Genomic DNA, 17,762 nt, shown 5'->3' with positions numbered 1-17,762 from the left:
TTTGAGATAAAGCGCTCTTTCATCTAAACCATGAAAATTATGGGGTCAGTTTGACTTCATCTTTTTCAAAACTAAATTTTTTTTAAAAGTCCTTCCGAAGCAGGCAACGGGATTTCAATTCCGATGACCGACAGCTTCTTACGGGCAAACCCCACACCAAAAATAGTGCTGACATGTAGACACAGACAGTAGGAGGAGATGGTGCACTCAACAAGATAGAGGACTCCTCCGTGGTGGGAACAATGGAGGGACCATCTATATGATTAGGATAAGGGACAGTGTCGGGGAACTCAAGCCCCCCCTCACTAGAGAGCGAGCTAGAAAAATAAATAACACTTTCAAAGAATAAGTTATCAACACTCACATAGATTTTGTTTGTGGTTGGATCAAAGCATCAATGTCATTTTTGAGTTGCAGAGTATCCAAGAAAGATACATTTTATGGATCTGGGATCAAGTTTACTTCGAGTAGGAGCAGTGTTTCAAATAAAAACAGTGCATCTAAAAATCTTGAGATATAAGGTGGAGAAGAACTGATTGACAGATAAGCATGACATCAGGACGACTAAGTGAAGTTTGGAAGGGATTCTATTTATGAGACAGGTTGCAGTTAGAATGCAGCGTTCCAGAAACGTTTCGGGAAATTAGATTGAAACATCATGGAATGATCAACGTTAAGGACGTGACAGTTTTTTATCTCGACTATCCCATTTTGTTAAGGAGTGTTCATGTAAGAACAATGGTCGAAAATGTTTTTACTTACCATGAATTTACTCAAAATAGAGTTGAAGAATTCACGACCATTGTCGGTCTGAAGGATCTGAATAAGAGTTTTGAATTGAATTATGACAAATTTGTAAGAGTTTTGGAAGGTCACAGCTGCTTTAGGGGCAAAACAAGTCGTGGTGTCATTGACTAGGGTTGGGCACTATTTAAGATCAAGATGGGCTAGGCAAACTGTGCCCTAGACCCAACGAGGGAAGATCTAGGGCAATGAAGGGAAAACTAATATTTTAAGAGAGGCGAAATTGATATTTCAGAAGGGGCAAAAAACCAAATTTCTCTCCCATATAAGAAAATTTTGAATTTGAGAGGGGGCAATTTGCTCCCTGTGCCCTTCTTGGTCCGCCCATGTGCAACTTCCAATTTGTTTTTTAAAATTTAAACCCACGTCCTTCGATTTGCTCCCTGTACCCTTCTTGGTCTGCCCATGTGCAACTTCCGATTTGTTTTTTAAAATTTAAACCCACATCCTTCGAGTGTCATTGATTAAGGTCAAAAATCATTATTTATTGGTGTAGCTAGAAATACGAGAGGTCCCTATATGTCACTGTGAATGAGGGAGAAATAAGTGAAAGGAGTATAAATGTGTGGTGGGTAATGAACACAGTGATGTTTGGCTAACAGACATGTCTCACAATTGAAGTTAGAGAGATTTTTATTAGAAAGCATCAGATGATACCAAATTTTTAAATATTGAAAATTAGGATAATCTAATCGACAATGCAATAACATAAAGAGACATTCAATGACTCGAGATAAACTATAACTTTTGAGTGTCGTGTCTTCACTCTCCTTGTTGTCCTCTTCGATGTAGTAGAGCCTAGCTACACCTACTTAGCAGTTTTAATCATCCTCCTCGAACTATAATCTTGAAAAACACAAACATCTGAAGAGAAATTAGCAACGCAACATATATAATTTGTCAACTTTTTGATAGTTAATAAATTGCATTAAAATCAAGGAGCATGTAAAACATACTCCAATGTTAGATCGGTCATTAGTATAATCGACCATTTATAGCAATGGAGTTATGGGATCTATCAACAATTTTGACGGTGTTTTTTTTTTTCCAGAGCACAGTTAGTAAGTCGAAAAAGCTTGTCAACAGCCAGTCATGTGATTTGTGGCACCTGAATCAATAATCCATGGACTAGAGGAGGAATAAACTGTGAGAGCAATAGGAATATTATCTTATAGGATTTGAGAGGTTGATGGATCTGTAGAGACTTGGTTGGCTCCAAGAGGCTTGATCAATTGCTTCATCTAGTTTTTTAGGGATTTGAAGGATTCCAAGATGTTCTGGGTAGGATTCAACTGAGTCGTGGCTTGGTTCAATCATCGTCATAAGTCCCTTGGCATTCGAGGATTTGACCGAGAGTTTGTATGTTGGCTTATCGTGAAGTTTCCAACACTTGCCCTGAGTGTGGTTGAGTTTGTGACAATAATTATGAGTGAGATGACCGGTTCGTGGTGTCATTGACTAGGGTTGGGCACTATTTAAGATCAAGATGGGCTAGGCAAACTGTGCCCTAGACCCAACGAGGGAAGATCTAGGGCAATGAAGGGAAAACTAATATTTTAGGAGAGGCGAAATTGATATTTCAGATGGGGCAAAAAACCAAATTTCTCTCTCATATAAGAAAATTTTGAATTTGAGAGGGGGCAATTTGCTCCCTGTACCCTTCTTGGTCCGCCTATGTGCAACTTCCGATTTGTTTTTTAAAATTTAAACCCACATCCTTCGAGTGTCATTGATTAAGGTCAAAAATCATTATTTATTGGTGTAGCTAGAAATACGAGAGGTCCCTATATGTCACTGTGAATGAGGGAGAAATGAGTGAAAGTACCTTATAGGATTTGAGAGGTTGATGGACCTGTAGAGACTTGGTTGGCTCCAAGAGGCTTGATCAATTGCTCCATTTGGTTGTTTAGGGATTTGAAGGATTCCAAGATGTTCTGGGTAGGATTCGACTGAGTCGTGGCTTGGTTCAATCATCTTCATAAGTCCCTTGGCATTCGAGGATTTGGCCGAGGGTTTGTATGTTGGCTTATCGTGAAGTTTCCAACACTTGCCTTGATTGTGGTTGAGTTTGTGATAATAATTATGAGTGAGGTGACCGGTTCGTGGTGTCATTGACTAGGGTTGAGCACTATTTAAGATCAAGACATGACAAGTCTCGTGGTGATTCAGCTGAAGGAGTAAAAGCGTTGAACATGACAAGTCTCTTGCTTTCTTCCTGATGAATCTCGGTGAAAGCAGTGCGAGCGGAAGGAAGAGGATCCCAACCAAGAATACGACCCTGAACTTCGTCAAGATCTTTGTTAAGGCAAGGAATCGTAACATACGATCCTTCTCTACGATCTTTTAAAAGAGGGATAAGTGGGTCGGAGAATCTCAAGTATAGTCGTAGTGTAGATTGCATTCCATTTATAATGCAACAAGGTCATTACAGTACTGGGTCACGGCCCTTGACCTTTGTTTGGTTTCCCGGACCTTTTTAGATACCTCATAAACTTAGTTAGAATTTCCTACATCTAATTTGGTATTAAGGACAATCGTTCAGAGAGCACTAGCTGAACGTAGGAACATGTATGAACGACCAATTGAAGTTTCCATAGAGTTAATCTATCATAACATGACCATGGAGTTTTCCACTTCCTAAGCTCCATATGCAGGTCGGTTTTTGGAGGCTCACAAATCATACCTATGAGGTGGTCAAACTTCCCACGCTTTTTGATGAACAAAGAGATTGCTTGGGAAGTTGCTGCCATTCAACTTTTGAGTTGTGATTAAAAAATTCATGTTAGATTCCAGTCCTTTGATTTGCATGAGAGCAAGGTTTGGAGTCAATCCTCTAGTGGCCATAAGAGTGTCTTCTGAGGGCAATTGATTGAAAGAATCAGCCATAATTTCAACTGAGCTGATGAATAATGTTGTTGTGATTCTGAGTCATCAATTAATTTTGGTAGAATCACAACAAACAGAAACAAAACAGACAACAATAACTATAGGAATTGCAAGGATCCTTACACTGACAACAAAATAGGGGACTCCATTTGACAAAAGAGATTGCTCTGGCGGAACCTGTAGGAATTGCTCTGGCGGACAACAGGGATTGCTCTGGCGGCTGCTGAAACCTGCAAGAAGAGCGAGCGACTGCAGGCAGGAAGAAGTATGCTGTTTGCAGAAACGTGTTGTTCTTCTTTGAATGCAAGCTTTCTGGAATTCCAATTATTTGTTGCGGAACAAGAGCAGATAGGAAGAAGCCTTCTGGAATTCTTGTTGTTCTTTGAACCCGATAGAGGAGGTCACTTGCTAGTATGTGGAGGCGGCAGCTGTTGGAACTGGCCGAGGAGGCTGGGGGCTGCTGAATCTAGGGTTAGAATCTAATACCATGTTGAGATTTGAAATAGTCCAGCTCAATTTTATTGATAGGAGGAGAGATATTTAAACTCAATTACAATATGTGTAAAAATGGAAAACAATAAAATCATAATAAAATAGAAAAATAAAACAGAATAAGACAAAAGGAGAAATACATAATCAGAAAATAAAATCAAATAATAATTAATAATAACGTTATATTCTAATAAAAATCATAATTAAACCTTTTTTATTTTGTGTAATTAGTTTTATTCATAAATTATATGATTTTTTGTTTTTGTAACCCTGAACTATATTATCTTATAACTTGAATTGTTTTGTTGTGATTGGTAAACATTTAACATACACACTTAAACCTAAATAGATTAAAGCTCATGTTTCACCTAATTGGTTCTTCGAAATGATTTTAGATATATTTGTATTAGATAATTAGAATCTGTGTCTACAGAACCTTCAGTTTGAATTTCAGTTGACATCATTAGGTGTATCCCAAGTAAGTTTGGATCTTTGTATCGCTCGGTCAAGGTAAGGTAAGTAAATGTTGTTTATTAATCGGTAAATTTATTTTTCGTTGTTAATTATGTTATATCCATAACTATTTTGTAGGTTTGTGAGTTGTCTTCTTATCTTTCGTTTTCATTGTTATGTACATGTCAGGGAATTCTGTTATTATTCATAATGAAGTGATGGATTAAATGAATATATCTGCTGCATGTCACATCATACATAGCATGTGCGCCTCTCCCGAGAGGCTACCATCTGTATTGATTTATCGTTGCGCATATTCCTTTTCGTTCAGTTCATTCTTATGCATGTAATATTTATTGGTTCTGCATACTTTCTGTATTTTAGATTCAATTTGGACACTTTATGCTTGTATATGATTAAAACTCGTCATACTGCTAACAATGTTCCACATAATTACCTGCTAGTGATGTATAAAATATGCACATTATTATAATAATATTATGAATGTGTTAAAACTCTTTTAATGGTTGGTTGGACTGACAAGTCTGTCAAAAAATCACTGCATTTTCATGGGATTAGTGTTCATTTTTTCTAGTTTCAGGACATCTTCGAGGAGGTTATTTAAGTCTTAAATTTATAAAAGAAAATTAAGTTAATGAACATTTGTTTTAATTATGGGCTAAAATAATTCTTAAAAAGTCTTTAAAGAGAAGTCTAAAAAAATCCATCATCATTTCATCAGTTGCCATCGTTACCCTGCTGCCGATTGCTGCTAACATCTCGTAAATAAATAAACAAAGCCCGCGAATAAACAACGTCCGCGCAAAATCATCACAACATGCAAATGGAGGCCCATTAATTGGATTTTTAAATATCCTCCATCACTTCTAATTTATGGGGAAGTTACATGCATACCAACCAATTCATATGTATTTACATTTCTGATACCTCAACTTTGTTTTTAACATTTATGCCCTTTATCCTTCATGTTAGAACAAAATTAACAGCATTTTAACTTTTAATAAGTAAAAATATATTAAAAATTTCATTTCAGTTGGGTGCTCCATTGTTGTTAGTTGGGTTTCTTAATTATCTCACATGCAAATAGAAGACTATCTTCAACAGCGATGTTTCTAAGGTAACATTTGCAACAGCTCAAACTCTCGTCCATTGATGATATTGTTTGCTTTGGTTTAACGGTCTCACGATTTTGTTTTATTAGCGTAACTTTTGAGGAAGTTGCCCATCTTAAGAGCACTCCAGCCTGAGCATGCAACCTTCATACCAAAATACGTTTGGCTTTCATTCAATTTATAGATTTTCACAATTTCTTTCACTTAAATAACTGAAGTCTTCCTAAGTATATTCTCAACCAAGAATCATCCACCAGGCAACAGCCGGTTATGATGCTGTGAGAAACAAATCAAACCTTCAGGTAATTTCTATGTAGCTCGGGCCAAGCTGAATGAATCTCTTATGCTGCAAGAATAATTACTAAAGATCTTCTCATGTATCTCAACCAAACTGAATCCAGGAGCCTTCTTCATCTCCTGCTCCTTCATTCTACTCCTCATTCTCGCCGCATCTTCCCATCTTCCCGCATCAGCATACAAGTTCGACATCAAAACACAGAATGTCACGTTCTGAGGATCCAATCTCAACATCTCCTCCACCACCATCTCAGCCATGTCAACATCCCCATGCATACTACAACCACCAAGCAAAGCTCCCCACACCGCTTTGTCCGGCTTCACCTCCATCCTCTCCACAAACCTATAAGCCTCACCCAGCCTTCCGGCTCGCCCCAGAAGATCCACCATGCAAGCACAGTGCTCTACGGTATGATCAATCCCATAATCTCTCTTCAAGTTCTCAAACTGTTTCATTCCCTCCTCGACATCACCGGAATGGCTGCAAGCTGCAAGAACTGAGGTAAAAGTGAAGCTGTTAGGCATTATTTCTTCTTCTTTCATCTTAGAGAAAAGCTCAAGAGCCTCCTTCGCATGGCCATGAGCTGCGTAAGCCCCAATCATGGCGCTCCAACTTACCACACTCTTTGATGGCAGGAGCTTCTGAAATAGAGCTCGAGCCGAGTCGATTCCACCGCACTTCGCATACATATCGAGCAACGCATTGCCGACTCTCACATCAAGCTCAAGTCCTCTCTTACAGGAAAGCTCATGAACCCATCTCCCAATCTCCAGGTTTCCAAGAGCAGTGCAGGCAGATATGACAGACACCAATGTCACGCTATCAAATCTGAGATTTTTAGCAATCATCCGCCGGAAAACTTCGAACGCCGCAACTCCGTCACCGTTCTGCTCGTAGAGTGCAATCATGGTGTTCCATGATGCTAAGCTTGGAGCTGGCATCGCGTCGAACAGGGACTCAGCAGCTTCCCTTTCACAACATTTGCCATACATCGCAATCATTGCGTTTGCCAATGAAGTATATGAGCTCAAACCGGATTTGATCATGAAACCGTGTATGGATCTCCCCAGACTAAAAAAGCCTAACTCGCTGCAAGCTGGAAGAATGCTCACCAGGGTGATCTCATTAAACCGAACTCCGGAATCAACCATTTGCTGAAAAACACTCACAGCCTTCCTAAAGATACAATTTTGAGCATAGCCAGCTACCATGGCCGTCCATGACACCATGCTCCTCTCCCCCATCTCGCCAAAAATCAGCTCTGCATCAGAAATCTCCCCACTATGGAAGTACATTGTGATCAACGAGCTCTGAGCGAAGATATTAATGTCCAACCCGTTCTTCACAATGTTGCAATGAGCCTGTTTTCCTTCTCCAATGGCAGAGATGACGGAGCAGGATCTGATCACAAAGGGGAAAGTGAAGTAATCAGGAGAGAAACCGGTGCGGTGCATCTCTTTGTAGAGAGCGGGAACTTCTTGACATGGGCCGATAGTAGCATACCCGCGAATTAGAGTGTTCCAGAGGAATGAGTCCCGGTGAGGCGTAGTGTCGAACAGGTTGCGGGCATAGGCCATGGTTGAGGACAGAGTGTAGGCGAGGAAGACGACTTTGGTGGCGAGATCAAGGCGTGAGATGAGGCCATGGGTGAGGAGAAGAGCGTGGAGGCGTTTGAGATCGGAGAGGGAAGAGCAGGAGTTTAGAAGCTTGTTGTATTGAAGAGAACCGCCCAGAGTTGGGATTCCGAGAGTTCGAAACATTATGGAGATGAAAAAAATATGATTTATAACTTTTAAAAAAGTTTTCTCTGTGATTCAGAGCTTGAATGAGTTCAAGAAACATTTCATAGCCTTGAGTGGCACTCTAAATGCGGGCACATTTTTTTCATAACATCTCTGAAACCTGATTTACAAAGAAAGTACATGTTAAAGTTTTATTATTCCAGATCAATTGCAAGTAACTAGAAGCAATCATGGCTGCAAAATAATGGCAGATTAAAAGAGAGTCCTTTGCAAGGCAACAAACAGAGCATGAAAACTCCCGTTCAGGAAATTCGGCGAAGAGCTGAAAAGCAAGAAGAAGTGGTTCGTGTGAATGACAGTTTAACTGGATAATGAAACAGAGATCCAATTCAAATAGCAATTTACAGATGAATCGACCAAAGGAACAAGTACGATAGATACGAAAAAACAAAAAAAAGAAACAGTAATGGAGTGACGCTTCGAATGGGAAGGACGCGGGTAGAGGGAAGAACGACTTGCTGTGCAGGAGATATCGGCAAAGAAGAACAGGCGGAAAGGAGAGACGGAGGAATGTCGCGAGGTAGCTGTAGTCGAACGGAGACGTCAGCGCTGGCGACGGCTTCGAACGGGCTGGAGACGGGGAGGGGGCTTCGGTGGCTAAGAAGTTTGGGTTCAAGTTTTGAGTGGTGGTTTTAAAATATTTAAAGTATAGATGTTTATTTTATTAATATTAAAATTTTAAATAGTAGTTTATTGAAGTTTTAACAACTTTGAGAATAAATTGCTATAAAAAATAGGTTTGGTTAAGTTTTACTCGAAGAGGCTTGAAGCGATGTTTCTTGGAGTGTTTCTTGAATTCTCTTGAAAGCATTGTTAGGGTTTGGGTGCTCTCTTTGAAATTCTAAATTTGTCCTCTTCTAATCTTCTCTTCTTCAATCCTTTTTGCTTTGGGGCCTTTGCCTCTTTAAGAGGTTTGGATCATCTTGCTTTCCCCCCTCTTCCATAGTCTAATCAAGCTGAACTGGAAATGCCTCGTTTTTTTCTTGTACTCCTAATCCAACGGATTTCCTTCTTTCTTTCATGTCTTGTGAAGAAGAGAATGTCTCGTTCTCTAATGAAGATGATAACTATTCTGAATAATGAAAGTTGGCTCTCGTTGGTTGTGCTCCAGGCAAAAGGCATTGCTATGGTAATGTCTTACAAACCATTCAAAACATTTGACAGGTGAAAGATAATTTGAAAGTAATTTATCTTAGTGAGGGATTCTTTTTATTCTAATTCAATTGTATAGAATACTAGAAAATGATGCTTTTGAGCTGCCTTTGGTTCTTTAATGGGAAGTCATACTGTAAACCTTGGTCTTATGACTTTAAGCAAGTTAAAGAAGACTTTCATGAAGTTCCCATTTGGGTTAGATTGTCTAACATTCTTGTCTGTTGTTAGTAGAAGAAGGGTATCTCTAAAATCAATAGTAAAATTGGTATATTGTGATTGTGGATCGGCTTAGGTATGCTAGAGTCAATATACAAATAAATATTGATTTTTTAATTCCTGGTTCTATCGTCATTAATGCTACTAAGGGAAATGATATTACTCAAGAAGTTTTATATGATTAGAAACCAATTGCATGCACAATTTATTCTTCTTTTGTGCATGAGGCTTCATCTTTTCCAAAATCCCTCACTATATTTCTCCTCAAATTGTTCCTCTGTGTGGAGGAAATCCTATTAGGAAAAGAAATGGTTCTAAACCAATAAGGAGTATTAGTAGATCTATCATCCCTCCTATTGGGGTTCATAATTCTCAGAATCATCATCTTCAACCTTCTCCTATTTTGCCTCCCCCTCATTTGAACATGTATGTTTAAATTCCCTCTCTAAGCAATGAATCTTATTATGAGTCTCTTCCAAAGCATATAAAGGAAGTTAAGCATGTTCAGGCTGTTTCAACTTCTTTGCCTATGTATTGAAAGATTCTAAGCTTTTTAATTTTTTAACCTCAAGCGAGAATCTTACATAAGATAAGATAGCATAAATCTTCTTCTGCTTTGCCTTCTTCTTCTAATGGGAAGAAGGACAAGCCTAAATGCATTTCTTCTTAAAATCTTTTTGTTCATCATATCATTTTCCAAGCATAGGTACTTCAAATGCTTGTAGGCTGTATAGTGATTCTAGAATCACTGACTGCAAGCATTTTATAAAAAAAAAATCATAATTTGGATCATATTTGTTTATTGGAAGCTAAGCTCTCTTACTAAGCTTTGTTGGATCCTTTCTTTTGTAATCAGTTTAAGCTATTCACTAATGAAACTAGTTGTAATTTTTCCTTTTGGTAACTAGAGGCCTTATTTGGCTTAAATGGAATCATGCCTCTTTTTTTTTACTGTTTTGGACATACACCCTCGGTATATTCATGGTAGAATTGGATTTTCTTCAACTATCAATTTTTTGGCTGTTTGTCTATGCTGATAATAGTGACTTTCAGAGAAAAGATTTATGGATGTCAATTATGACTTTATTTAAATATATTCATGATCCTTAGGTTATTTTGGGTGACTGTAATTGTATTACGAGGCTTGAAGAAAAATTGAGTGGCATTTTTCCTATTCTCGATAAACTCGATGATTTTAATAACTCTATTTGTGTGGCTAGGTTAATGGAGCTCTCGAATTCCGGGCTTTCCTATGGCTAGTTTAACGAACAATATCATTTCCAAATACGATGTTTGATGGGCAGAGTTTTCTGTAATGTTCATCGGATGGCTGGTTTTCCTGTTGGTATTTTCAAGGTTTTAGAACATTTTACTTTAGACCGTTCACTTATCAATGTTCATTTTGGTTTTGCCCAGAAGCTTTTTTATAGATTCTTGTCTAAGAATTATTGGAAATCCAGTCGTAAATTATTTTCTCTTGTTTTATGTAATAAACTTAAAGTGGTTATATTTGCTTTAAAGAGTTAAAATCTGTGTTCTTCTAATCACATTTCTAATATTATCTACAATTTGAATATTTATTAGAGACATATTATGTCTCTCATACAGAATAACCCTTTTGATAAACATTTGTTTGCCAATTACTCCACCATACAATTAAGCCCAATTGTCGATTGCCCACAAATGTGAGTATAAATGGTTTAAGACAAGAGCAAAGTATGCTAGGTTTTCCAAAGAAAAATATGATGCGAAATTTCTCTATCATGGGATTAATATTAGAAACAACAAGAATATTATTAAAGAGATATATAATGGTGATTCTTGCATCTTTTCTCATATTGATATTATCAAGGAGGCCATACATTTTTTTCTAATTTTTTGAGTAGTCAAAACTCCATTCAAAATGAATTTTTTAAAGGGATTCCTATCTATCATTCCTTAAGTGGTCTAAATTTGGATGCGCTTGTTAAGAATTTCTCTGATGATGATATTAAGCAGTCTTTTTTATTGGATGGGTCAAATAAAACAGATGGTCCTTATAGTTTTTTGGCTAAGTTTCTTTACGATACTTAGTTTATCAGTGGGGCTTACTGCATTGCCATAGTAAAACATTTTTTTTTTCAATCTTGCAAAATGCATACTGGGCTTAATCACACAACAATTACCTTTATTCACAAACATTCCAATGCTAATATCTTGTAAGATTTTAGGAAAATTGTTTTGTGTAAGACAACTTATAAGGTGATAGCAAAGTTGCTTGCAGGTCATCTCAAGCCTCTTCTCCCCTCCATTTTGCGTTCTCCTCAAGTTGTTTTTCTCAAGAGTAGAGATATAACAGACAATATTATTCTTGCAAATGAGTTTTTCTATGATTTTAATTCTTTACATTCTAAGAAGAATATTGTGTTGAGATTGAAAATATTAAAATGGTTTTTGATAATATCATTTAGGTGTTTCATTTGGAGAGGATGGCTAGATTGAGTTTTCCTCTCATTTTCTTAAATTGGATTAAAGCTTGAATTGTTGATGTGCACTTGTCCCTTAATATAAATTGTGATTGAAAAGGATATTTTAATTACATATATGTGGTTAGACATGGGTGTCCTCTCTCTCCCTATTTGTTTGTTATAGTAATGAATGGTTTCTCTTATATTTTAGACGAGGATTTAATTCTTTCCCGCAACTTCTATGTCAGTCGAATTCTCACATCTGATTTATGTTGATGATGTGTTATTATTTAGAAAAGCTAACAGTCAAACTATTATTTGCCTAAATAATAGTTTGGACAAGTTCTTCAAAGCTTCAAACTTAAGTTTTAATGCCTCTAAATCATCTATTTATTTTGCAAATTCTGTTGATTCTGCATTACATCAATAGATATGTGAAATATGTGGTTTCTCCTTCAAACCACTGCCATATAATTACTTAGGAGTGGTTATCAAACATTCCAAATTGGCGGTTGCTAATTGTCAAAAACTGTTAGAAAAAAATATTGCTTAGGTTATCGGGTTTGAAAGTTACAATGTTTCATTTGTTGGCAAACATCTATTCCTTAAATCCATAGTTTGGTTTTTAATGTATTATTAGTTCAAATTTTTTGTAATCCCCAAGGGACTTAGGAAAAAGATTAATTATTTGTGCAATATTTTTCTCTACAATAGTGGTATCCTATAAACTCTATGTTATTGCTTGGACTTCCACCAGTAAGACAAAGTAATTTGGTGGACTGGGAATTCTCAATTTGGATATCAACAATTTTATGGTAGCTCTAAGATCATATGGAGATATTATAACTCTTCTTTCATTTTAGCCTATTAGTGCACTGAACATAATAGGTCTTTATGATTTAAAAGAAAAAGTAAGACAACTCCTTTTTGGAAAAATCTGACTCGGATTGTTGTTAAGATCAAGGGAAGCTTGCAATTTCATGTTAATGTCAATAGTAATCTATTTTTTTCTTTGATTGCTAGTTGGATGGTTCTTCTTCGTTTAAAAAAATTGGAAATATGACATTTCAGTGGTTTAATGTTTGTCACTTGCTAAACTAAATGACCTAATGACTAACGAGGTTTGGAATTTTTCTAGTTTTGATCATGAGCATTGTTGGGATGTTATTTATCTTATTCCCATCAGGTGTAGCAGTTGCTCTTATGTATAGAATGGTTCTTCCAAGTATTCTCATCAGTCTATCTTTCTTCTTGTATATGAGAAATTTTATGTGGCTCTTTGGACTAAATATATTTGGTTTAAAAGTTGTTCCTTAATATTTGCATTTTTTGCTTGGAAAATCATGGTGGAAGAGCTTAAAAAAAAAAGATACCCTCTTTTATTAAGGGATTTTGGTTGATAGAGTTGCGTGCTTTGTGGTATTGATTGAAAGCCATAAACAACTCTTTTTTTAATGTGTTTTTATGCATGTCGTGTTAAGGAGATGCCTTCCTTAGGGCAATGTTTTTTCTTATGAGTTGCAATTTTTTACTAGTTATTTCTTATGCTGATTCTTTCACGTCAAATATCTTAAAGAGGCTCTTTCTTTTAGCAGTTCATATTACTTCATATTTCTTATGGAAGGAAAGAAATTCAAGGCTTTTAAAGAAATCTTTCTCTTCAACTAATTTTTTTGTTCAAGAAATTCATGAGACTATTAAGTTTAAGAGTCAGAGATGAAAATTTAAGAAAGATATTTCTCTTTCTTTAAAAGAACTTTAAAATCTTTAGTATTCTCTATTTGGGTTATTGATTTGTTAGAAAATTGTTGCTTTTGTGGAGCCTTTTTGGGCTGGTTCTATATTTGGGAGCTATTCTTTCTCTTTTTATTCTATGTAGAGTGTTTCTAAGCTGCTCTTTGTCTTTCTACATGTGAATTTTCATTGGATGGAGGTTTGGATGGGCCTAAGGGAATTTTTCTCTGAAGATTTTATTTTTGTGACTATTTTTTTATAGTTTTTATGTTTTCTTTACTATATAGAGTATGACTGCATTTAGAAATTTTGTGTCAAACTGTTTTGAAAAATGTTTTGCTTGTTTTTAGAGTTATGGTGGTCTTTTTTGTCTTCAAATTAGCTTTTTGTCCTCCGAGCTACAAGTGAATTTAGTTGTTGTTTGTTTTATTTTCCCATGAAGTTTTGTTGGATTTCATATTGTGTAACCTTTTGACTTGCTTTGAGGGGTTGGAATATTTCTCTTTACAATTGTTGCTACTCGGATTTGAAATTTCTAGATGGAGTCATTTGAATTGTGAAGGGAATTTTGTGCTGAGCTCTTTTATTCTCCTTAAAAGTTCTAATTGGTTTTTCTATCTTGTTCATCATTATAGTGGCTCTTTATAGTATTTTTTTTTTTTTTTTGTTGATTTTGATGACTTTGTGCTTTGAGACCTAGTTGAATATTGACTTTGTCTTCCATTGAAGCTTTATTTCTATTTTTGCATATTTTATTATTGGAGAAAAGCTTTTGTTGATTCTTTTTGTTCTTGGGCTGGACGAAGAAGATGTTGTTGGTATTATGCACCTCTCCTTTGGAGCCTTAGTTCTACGAAGTGTGGTCTTTCCCAAGATTGTCTTTTCGTTAGCCTCTGGCTGTGTTTATGCTTGTTGTATGTCTTTTCTGTTTGCTTTGTGCATTGAGTATTTTTCATTCTTTGCTCTTTTGTTGTTTACGCCAATCATGGGTTCATTGGTTGTGATTCTTTGTGATTTAAGTTCTATGATCATTGTAATTTGATTTTTCCTGTGGAATAAACTATGGACAAGGCCCTCAATTTTCCCAAAAAAAGGAATGATTTTTGGGGCATTTACATATATACAACACAATTCTTATGTATTTATATATGTAAAATCAAAACATTCTTACTTCTCTTCAAAATCGCATCAAAGAAATCATTATTAATATATGTTTTTAAAAAGTGAAATACACATTTTCAAGCATACATTTATGACACCAAGGTTTTATAGGTACAAATAGCAAACTTTAGATGCTAGATAAGTAAATACATAAGAATTGTAAGCTATATACATAAAACTCTCTTAATATTCTTCTGCACCCAACAACAAGCTTAATATACGGTATAATTTTCAGGTTAAAAAAAAAAAAAAACCAATTAGATAAATACCGCAGTTATTATGTTTGAAAATTCTAGTCAAAGTTGTTTTTATTTGATTATTTTTTACAATTTTTTTTATCATCCCAATTATTTATATCACATAAAAAATATCACCATTTTAAAATTTAAAATATTAAATGCATATTTTCTTGCATAAATAAGACAATATGTACAAAAAAATTGAAATTTTAGGTGTTAGATATATAAATACATAGAAATCGAGTGGTATGCATGTAAAACTCTCTCTCTTTTATTTTGAGGGTTCGAGCAATTTTTTTAGGTGGCAAACATGTAAAAATTAAAGTTTAGGTGTTACATATGTAAATTCCTAAAAATTGAGTGGCATGTATGTAAATCTTCCGCACAAATAAAAAAAAAAAAAAAACCCCAAAAAGAACTAGTGAAGCAAGGTGAGAATTTCTTAAAATGATTGAAGATTCATAAACAACAGAAGGAAAAAAAAAACATAATTTTCAAAAATAAAAAAGTCTTCTTACTTGATTACAAGAATGCTGGAGCAAATAATTTACTTCTAATACAGAGACTTGAAAAAGCAACTCACACAGACTTCAATCTCAGAAAGCTTCTACTCTTCTGTCCTATTTCTCCTACCACACATCCTTCTAATCCACTTTTCTTGTGCTGAGGTGAGATTTTGTAAAAAGGGCAGGGGTGAAGTGCAAGTTTGACATACTGTGCTTACAGGATGCTCGGCAGGAAGAGCAGCAGCTGTGCTGGTGAAGGCGTTTAGGACAATGAATGCCAATATAGGAGACAGATCCAATGTGCCACCAAGAGGAGGGATAATCCCACGAAATATGTTTAAATAAGGATCACATATAGTGCTGAAGAGAATTTTTTTGAAGTTAGAAATCAGTAACAGTAACATAAAGCAAGAGTGATAATTAAGAGAAAATTTATATATAATTGAAGTTAGAAATCAGTAATCAGAAACTACATTACATAACTATGTACTCATAAACAATACTTTGTTTGTAAAATATATGTTTGTGTGTATTCAATGCATTACTGAGCATTTGATCATAATATTTGAAGTTATGATGCAAGATAAAGGTGATAGTTAAGATTCTCTTCTATATTGATTCTTAGAATTATTGATTATTAATGTGAAGACTTTGATTCTAAAAATGAGTTTCTAGCGAGGGAGAGAGATGAAGATGATGAGGAAGACTTTGAATTATTCTGATGATTGAAACTAAGTCAGCATCTAAGTCAAGATATGCTATATTAATTTTATCATTTATGATAAACCTGAGATGAATAAAAGGATGTAAATTATTTTCTTGTGTCTGAAAGTGTTATGAAGGGAAAAAAAAAAAAAAAGTAAAGAGAATTCCTCTCTTCAATATTGGGAGTCTGGGACCAGGGAGAAGAGAAAAGAAAGGGGGAAAATGTTATAAATTGGCATTAATATCCTTTTGATATACCAAACCCTTTCTACAGGAAATTTATTGTATCAAATCGACTGAGAGAAAAAACGGCTTTTCCGTTAGCGAGTACAGTTCAAGCGAGAAAGCTTCCATTCGATTCAGTTTCATTGTCAGTTGCCCCCAAATTTGATTCTTGCTAGCACTCTGTTTCCTACCTGTTCTAGGGGCATTTTAGAGTTCTAAGAGGTTGTTTCCATCCAGCCGGTGGCTAATCCCATAAGCTAGTCAGTACGCAAGCAAGAAGCACTAGCATCAGTATCCAATCAATAACACTGCCGTTGCCGGTCCTAAACCCGGATGAGAAAAGTGGAGGGTTGCGTTAGGTAGTCGACAGCCAGCGTAAAACTTGTCGAAAAAAATCATGACATGAATCATTTTGATCATTGTGTAAGTGCTAAGGCGTCCCCTAGAAGCGACGTACTGTATGGCCTGTATATAGTGAAAATTATGCAAGGGTCACTACACTGACGCCTAGATAGTATCAAATAAGCAAAGGTTTTCACAATACAGACGGATGCGGGAAAAGAAGTTAGCATATAAAACTAGTGAAACTAAAATTTAGATATGATCATGGAATATAGGTATTCTCAATAGTAAATTAATTGAATTAGTTGATATTATGTTTCATAGAAAGATTAATACCTTATGTATTCAAGAAATTAAATGGGTGAAAAAAAAGTCTAACGAGATTGATAACTTAGGCTTTAAACTTTGGTATTCTGGTAAGAATTGCACTAGAAATAATGTGGGTGTATTTATAGATAAGAGTTTGAAATATAATGTTGTAAAAGTTAGTTGTTCTTAAGATTATTATTGATACTAAGATTTTTAATTTTAGCTCCTCACGTACGTCCAAATATAGAGAATAAATTTAAATTTTGAAATGATTTGGAAGACTTAATACAAATGATACCTCTTGTAGAAAGAATTTTTATTGGAGGAGATTTGAATGGTCATGTCGGTAGAGTGGTAGATTTCAAAAATAGTAATAGTGGCAATGGTTTTGGAGTGACTAATGAAGAAGGTAGATCTATTTTAAAATTTGTTTTAGCGTATAATTTTGTTATTACTAATACTTTATTTAAGAAAAGAGAAGAGTGTCTTATTACTTATAAGAACGGATCTAATAAAACCCAAATTGATTATTTTCTTGTGAGATTAAATACCCAACATCGTTTATTAGTTTTAAATTTTAAGATTAAGAGTTGTAAAATAAAAAATACTAGGACTCATCATTGTAGAATTAGATGGAGAAACTTAAAATATACAAATAAAATTATTTTTATGAGTAAAATTCAAGATTTCAAAATTTGGGATATGCATGAAAAAACAAATGTGATGTGGGATAAAGTAACAAATACTATTAAACAAGTAGAAAAAGATGTGCTTGGAGAATCAAAAGATAAATTATTTACAAATAAAAATAATTTGTGGTGGAATAATAATGTGCAAGAAAAGATAAAATATAAG

The 17,762-nt window shown here is 35.3% G+C and overlaps 2 protein-coding genes and 1 long non-coding RNA gene across 4 annotated transcripts in view; 1 reads left to right on the top strand and 2 right to left on the bottom strand.

The window, feature by feature from the left end:
• The window catches only part of LOC110025825, a 14,971-nt gene extending 8,723 nt beyond the window's left edge, over nucleotides 1-6,248 (top strand). Inside the window, exons 1-3 of one of the 2 annotated variants that reach the window (XR_002294155.1) lie at nucleotides 4,949-5,773; nucleotides 5,858-6,070; nucleotides 6,170-6,248. This is a non-coding gene — a long non-coding RNA (uncharacterized LOC110025825). Of the gene's footprint in view, nucleotides 1-4,948; nucleotides 6,071-6,169 lie in introns of those variants that run through there. The other variant, XR_002294154.1, reaches the window with a different exon arrangement.
• Nucleotides 6,077-8,491, bottom strand: LOC110025824 (putative pentatricopeptide repeat-containing protein At3g11460). The gene is made up of 2 exons (XM_020726490.1): nucleotides 7,570-8,491; nucleotides 6,077-7,467 (listed from the first exon to the last, which is right to left on the bottom strand). Exons 1-2 carry the CDS (start codon nucleotides 7,824-7,826, stop codon nucleotides 6,078-6,080), a joined length of 1,647 nt encoding a protein of 548 aa, XP_020582149.1. The 5' UTR covers nucleotides 7,827-8,491; the 3' UTR covers nucleotide 6,077.
• A 6,842-nt stretch (nucleotides 8,492-15,333) lies between these two features.
• LOC110025818 (ylmG homolog protein 2, chloroplastic) overlaps nucleotides 15,334-17,762 on the bottom strand; it is an 8,247-nt gene continuing 5,818 nt past the window's right edge. The window contains exon 3 of the mRNA XM_020726479.1: nucleotides 15,334-15,686. Within this exon, the coding sequence (XP_020582138.1) occupies nucleotides 15,428-15,686 (259 nt within the window). The 3' untranslated portion in view covers nucleotides 15,334-15,427. The remainder of the gene's footprint in view (nucleotides 15,687-17,762) is intronic.

The sequence above is a fragment of the Phalaenopsis equestris genome, unplaced genomic scaffold, assembly GCF_001263595.1.
Source record: "Phalaenopsis equestris unplaced genomic scaffold, ASM126359v1 Scaffold000333, whole genome shotgun sequence".
NCBI lineage: Eukaryota > Viridiplantae > Streptophyta > Magnoliopsida > Asparagales > Orchidaceae > Phalaenopsis > Phalaenopsis equestris.
The sequence above is the reverse complement of the archived record's forward strand: the minus strand, read 5'-3'. Positions and strand labels throughout refer to the sequence as shown.

What these genes read in the sequence shown, in the direction of transcription:
- LOC110025824 (XM_020726490.1), bottom strand. Translation starts at nt 7,826, where the DNA reads ATGTTTCGAACTCTCGGAATCCCAACTCTGGGCGGTTCTCTTCAATAC. An exon ending in TGGAACACTCTAATTCGCGG is followed by an intron (nt 7,468 to 7,569) that starts GTATGCTACTAT and finishes CTTTGTGATCAG; the next exon opens with ATCCTGCTCCGTCATCTCTG.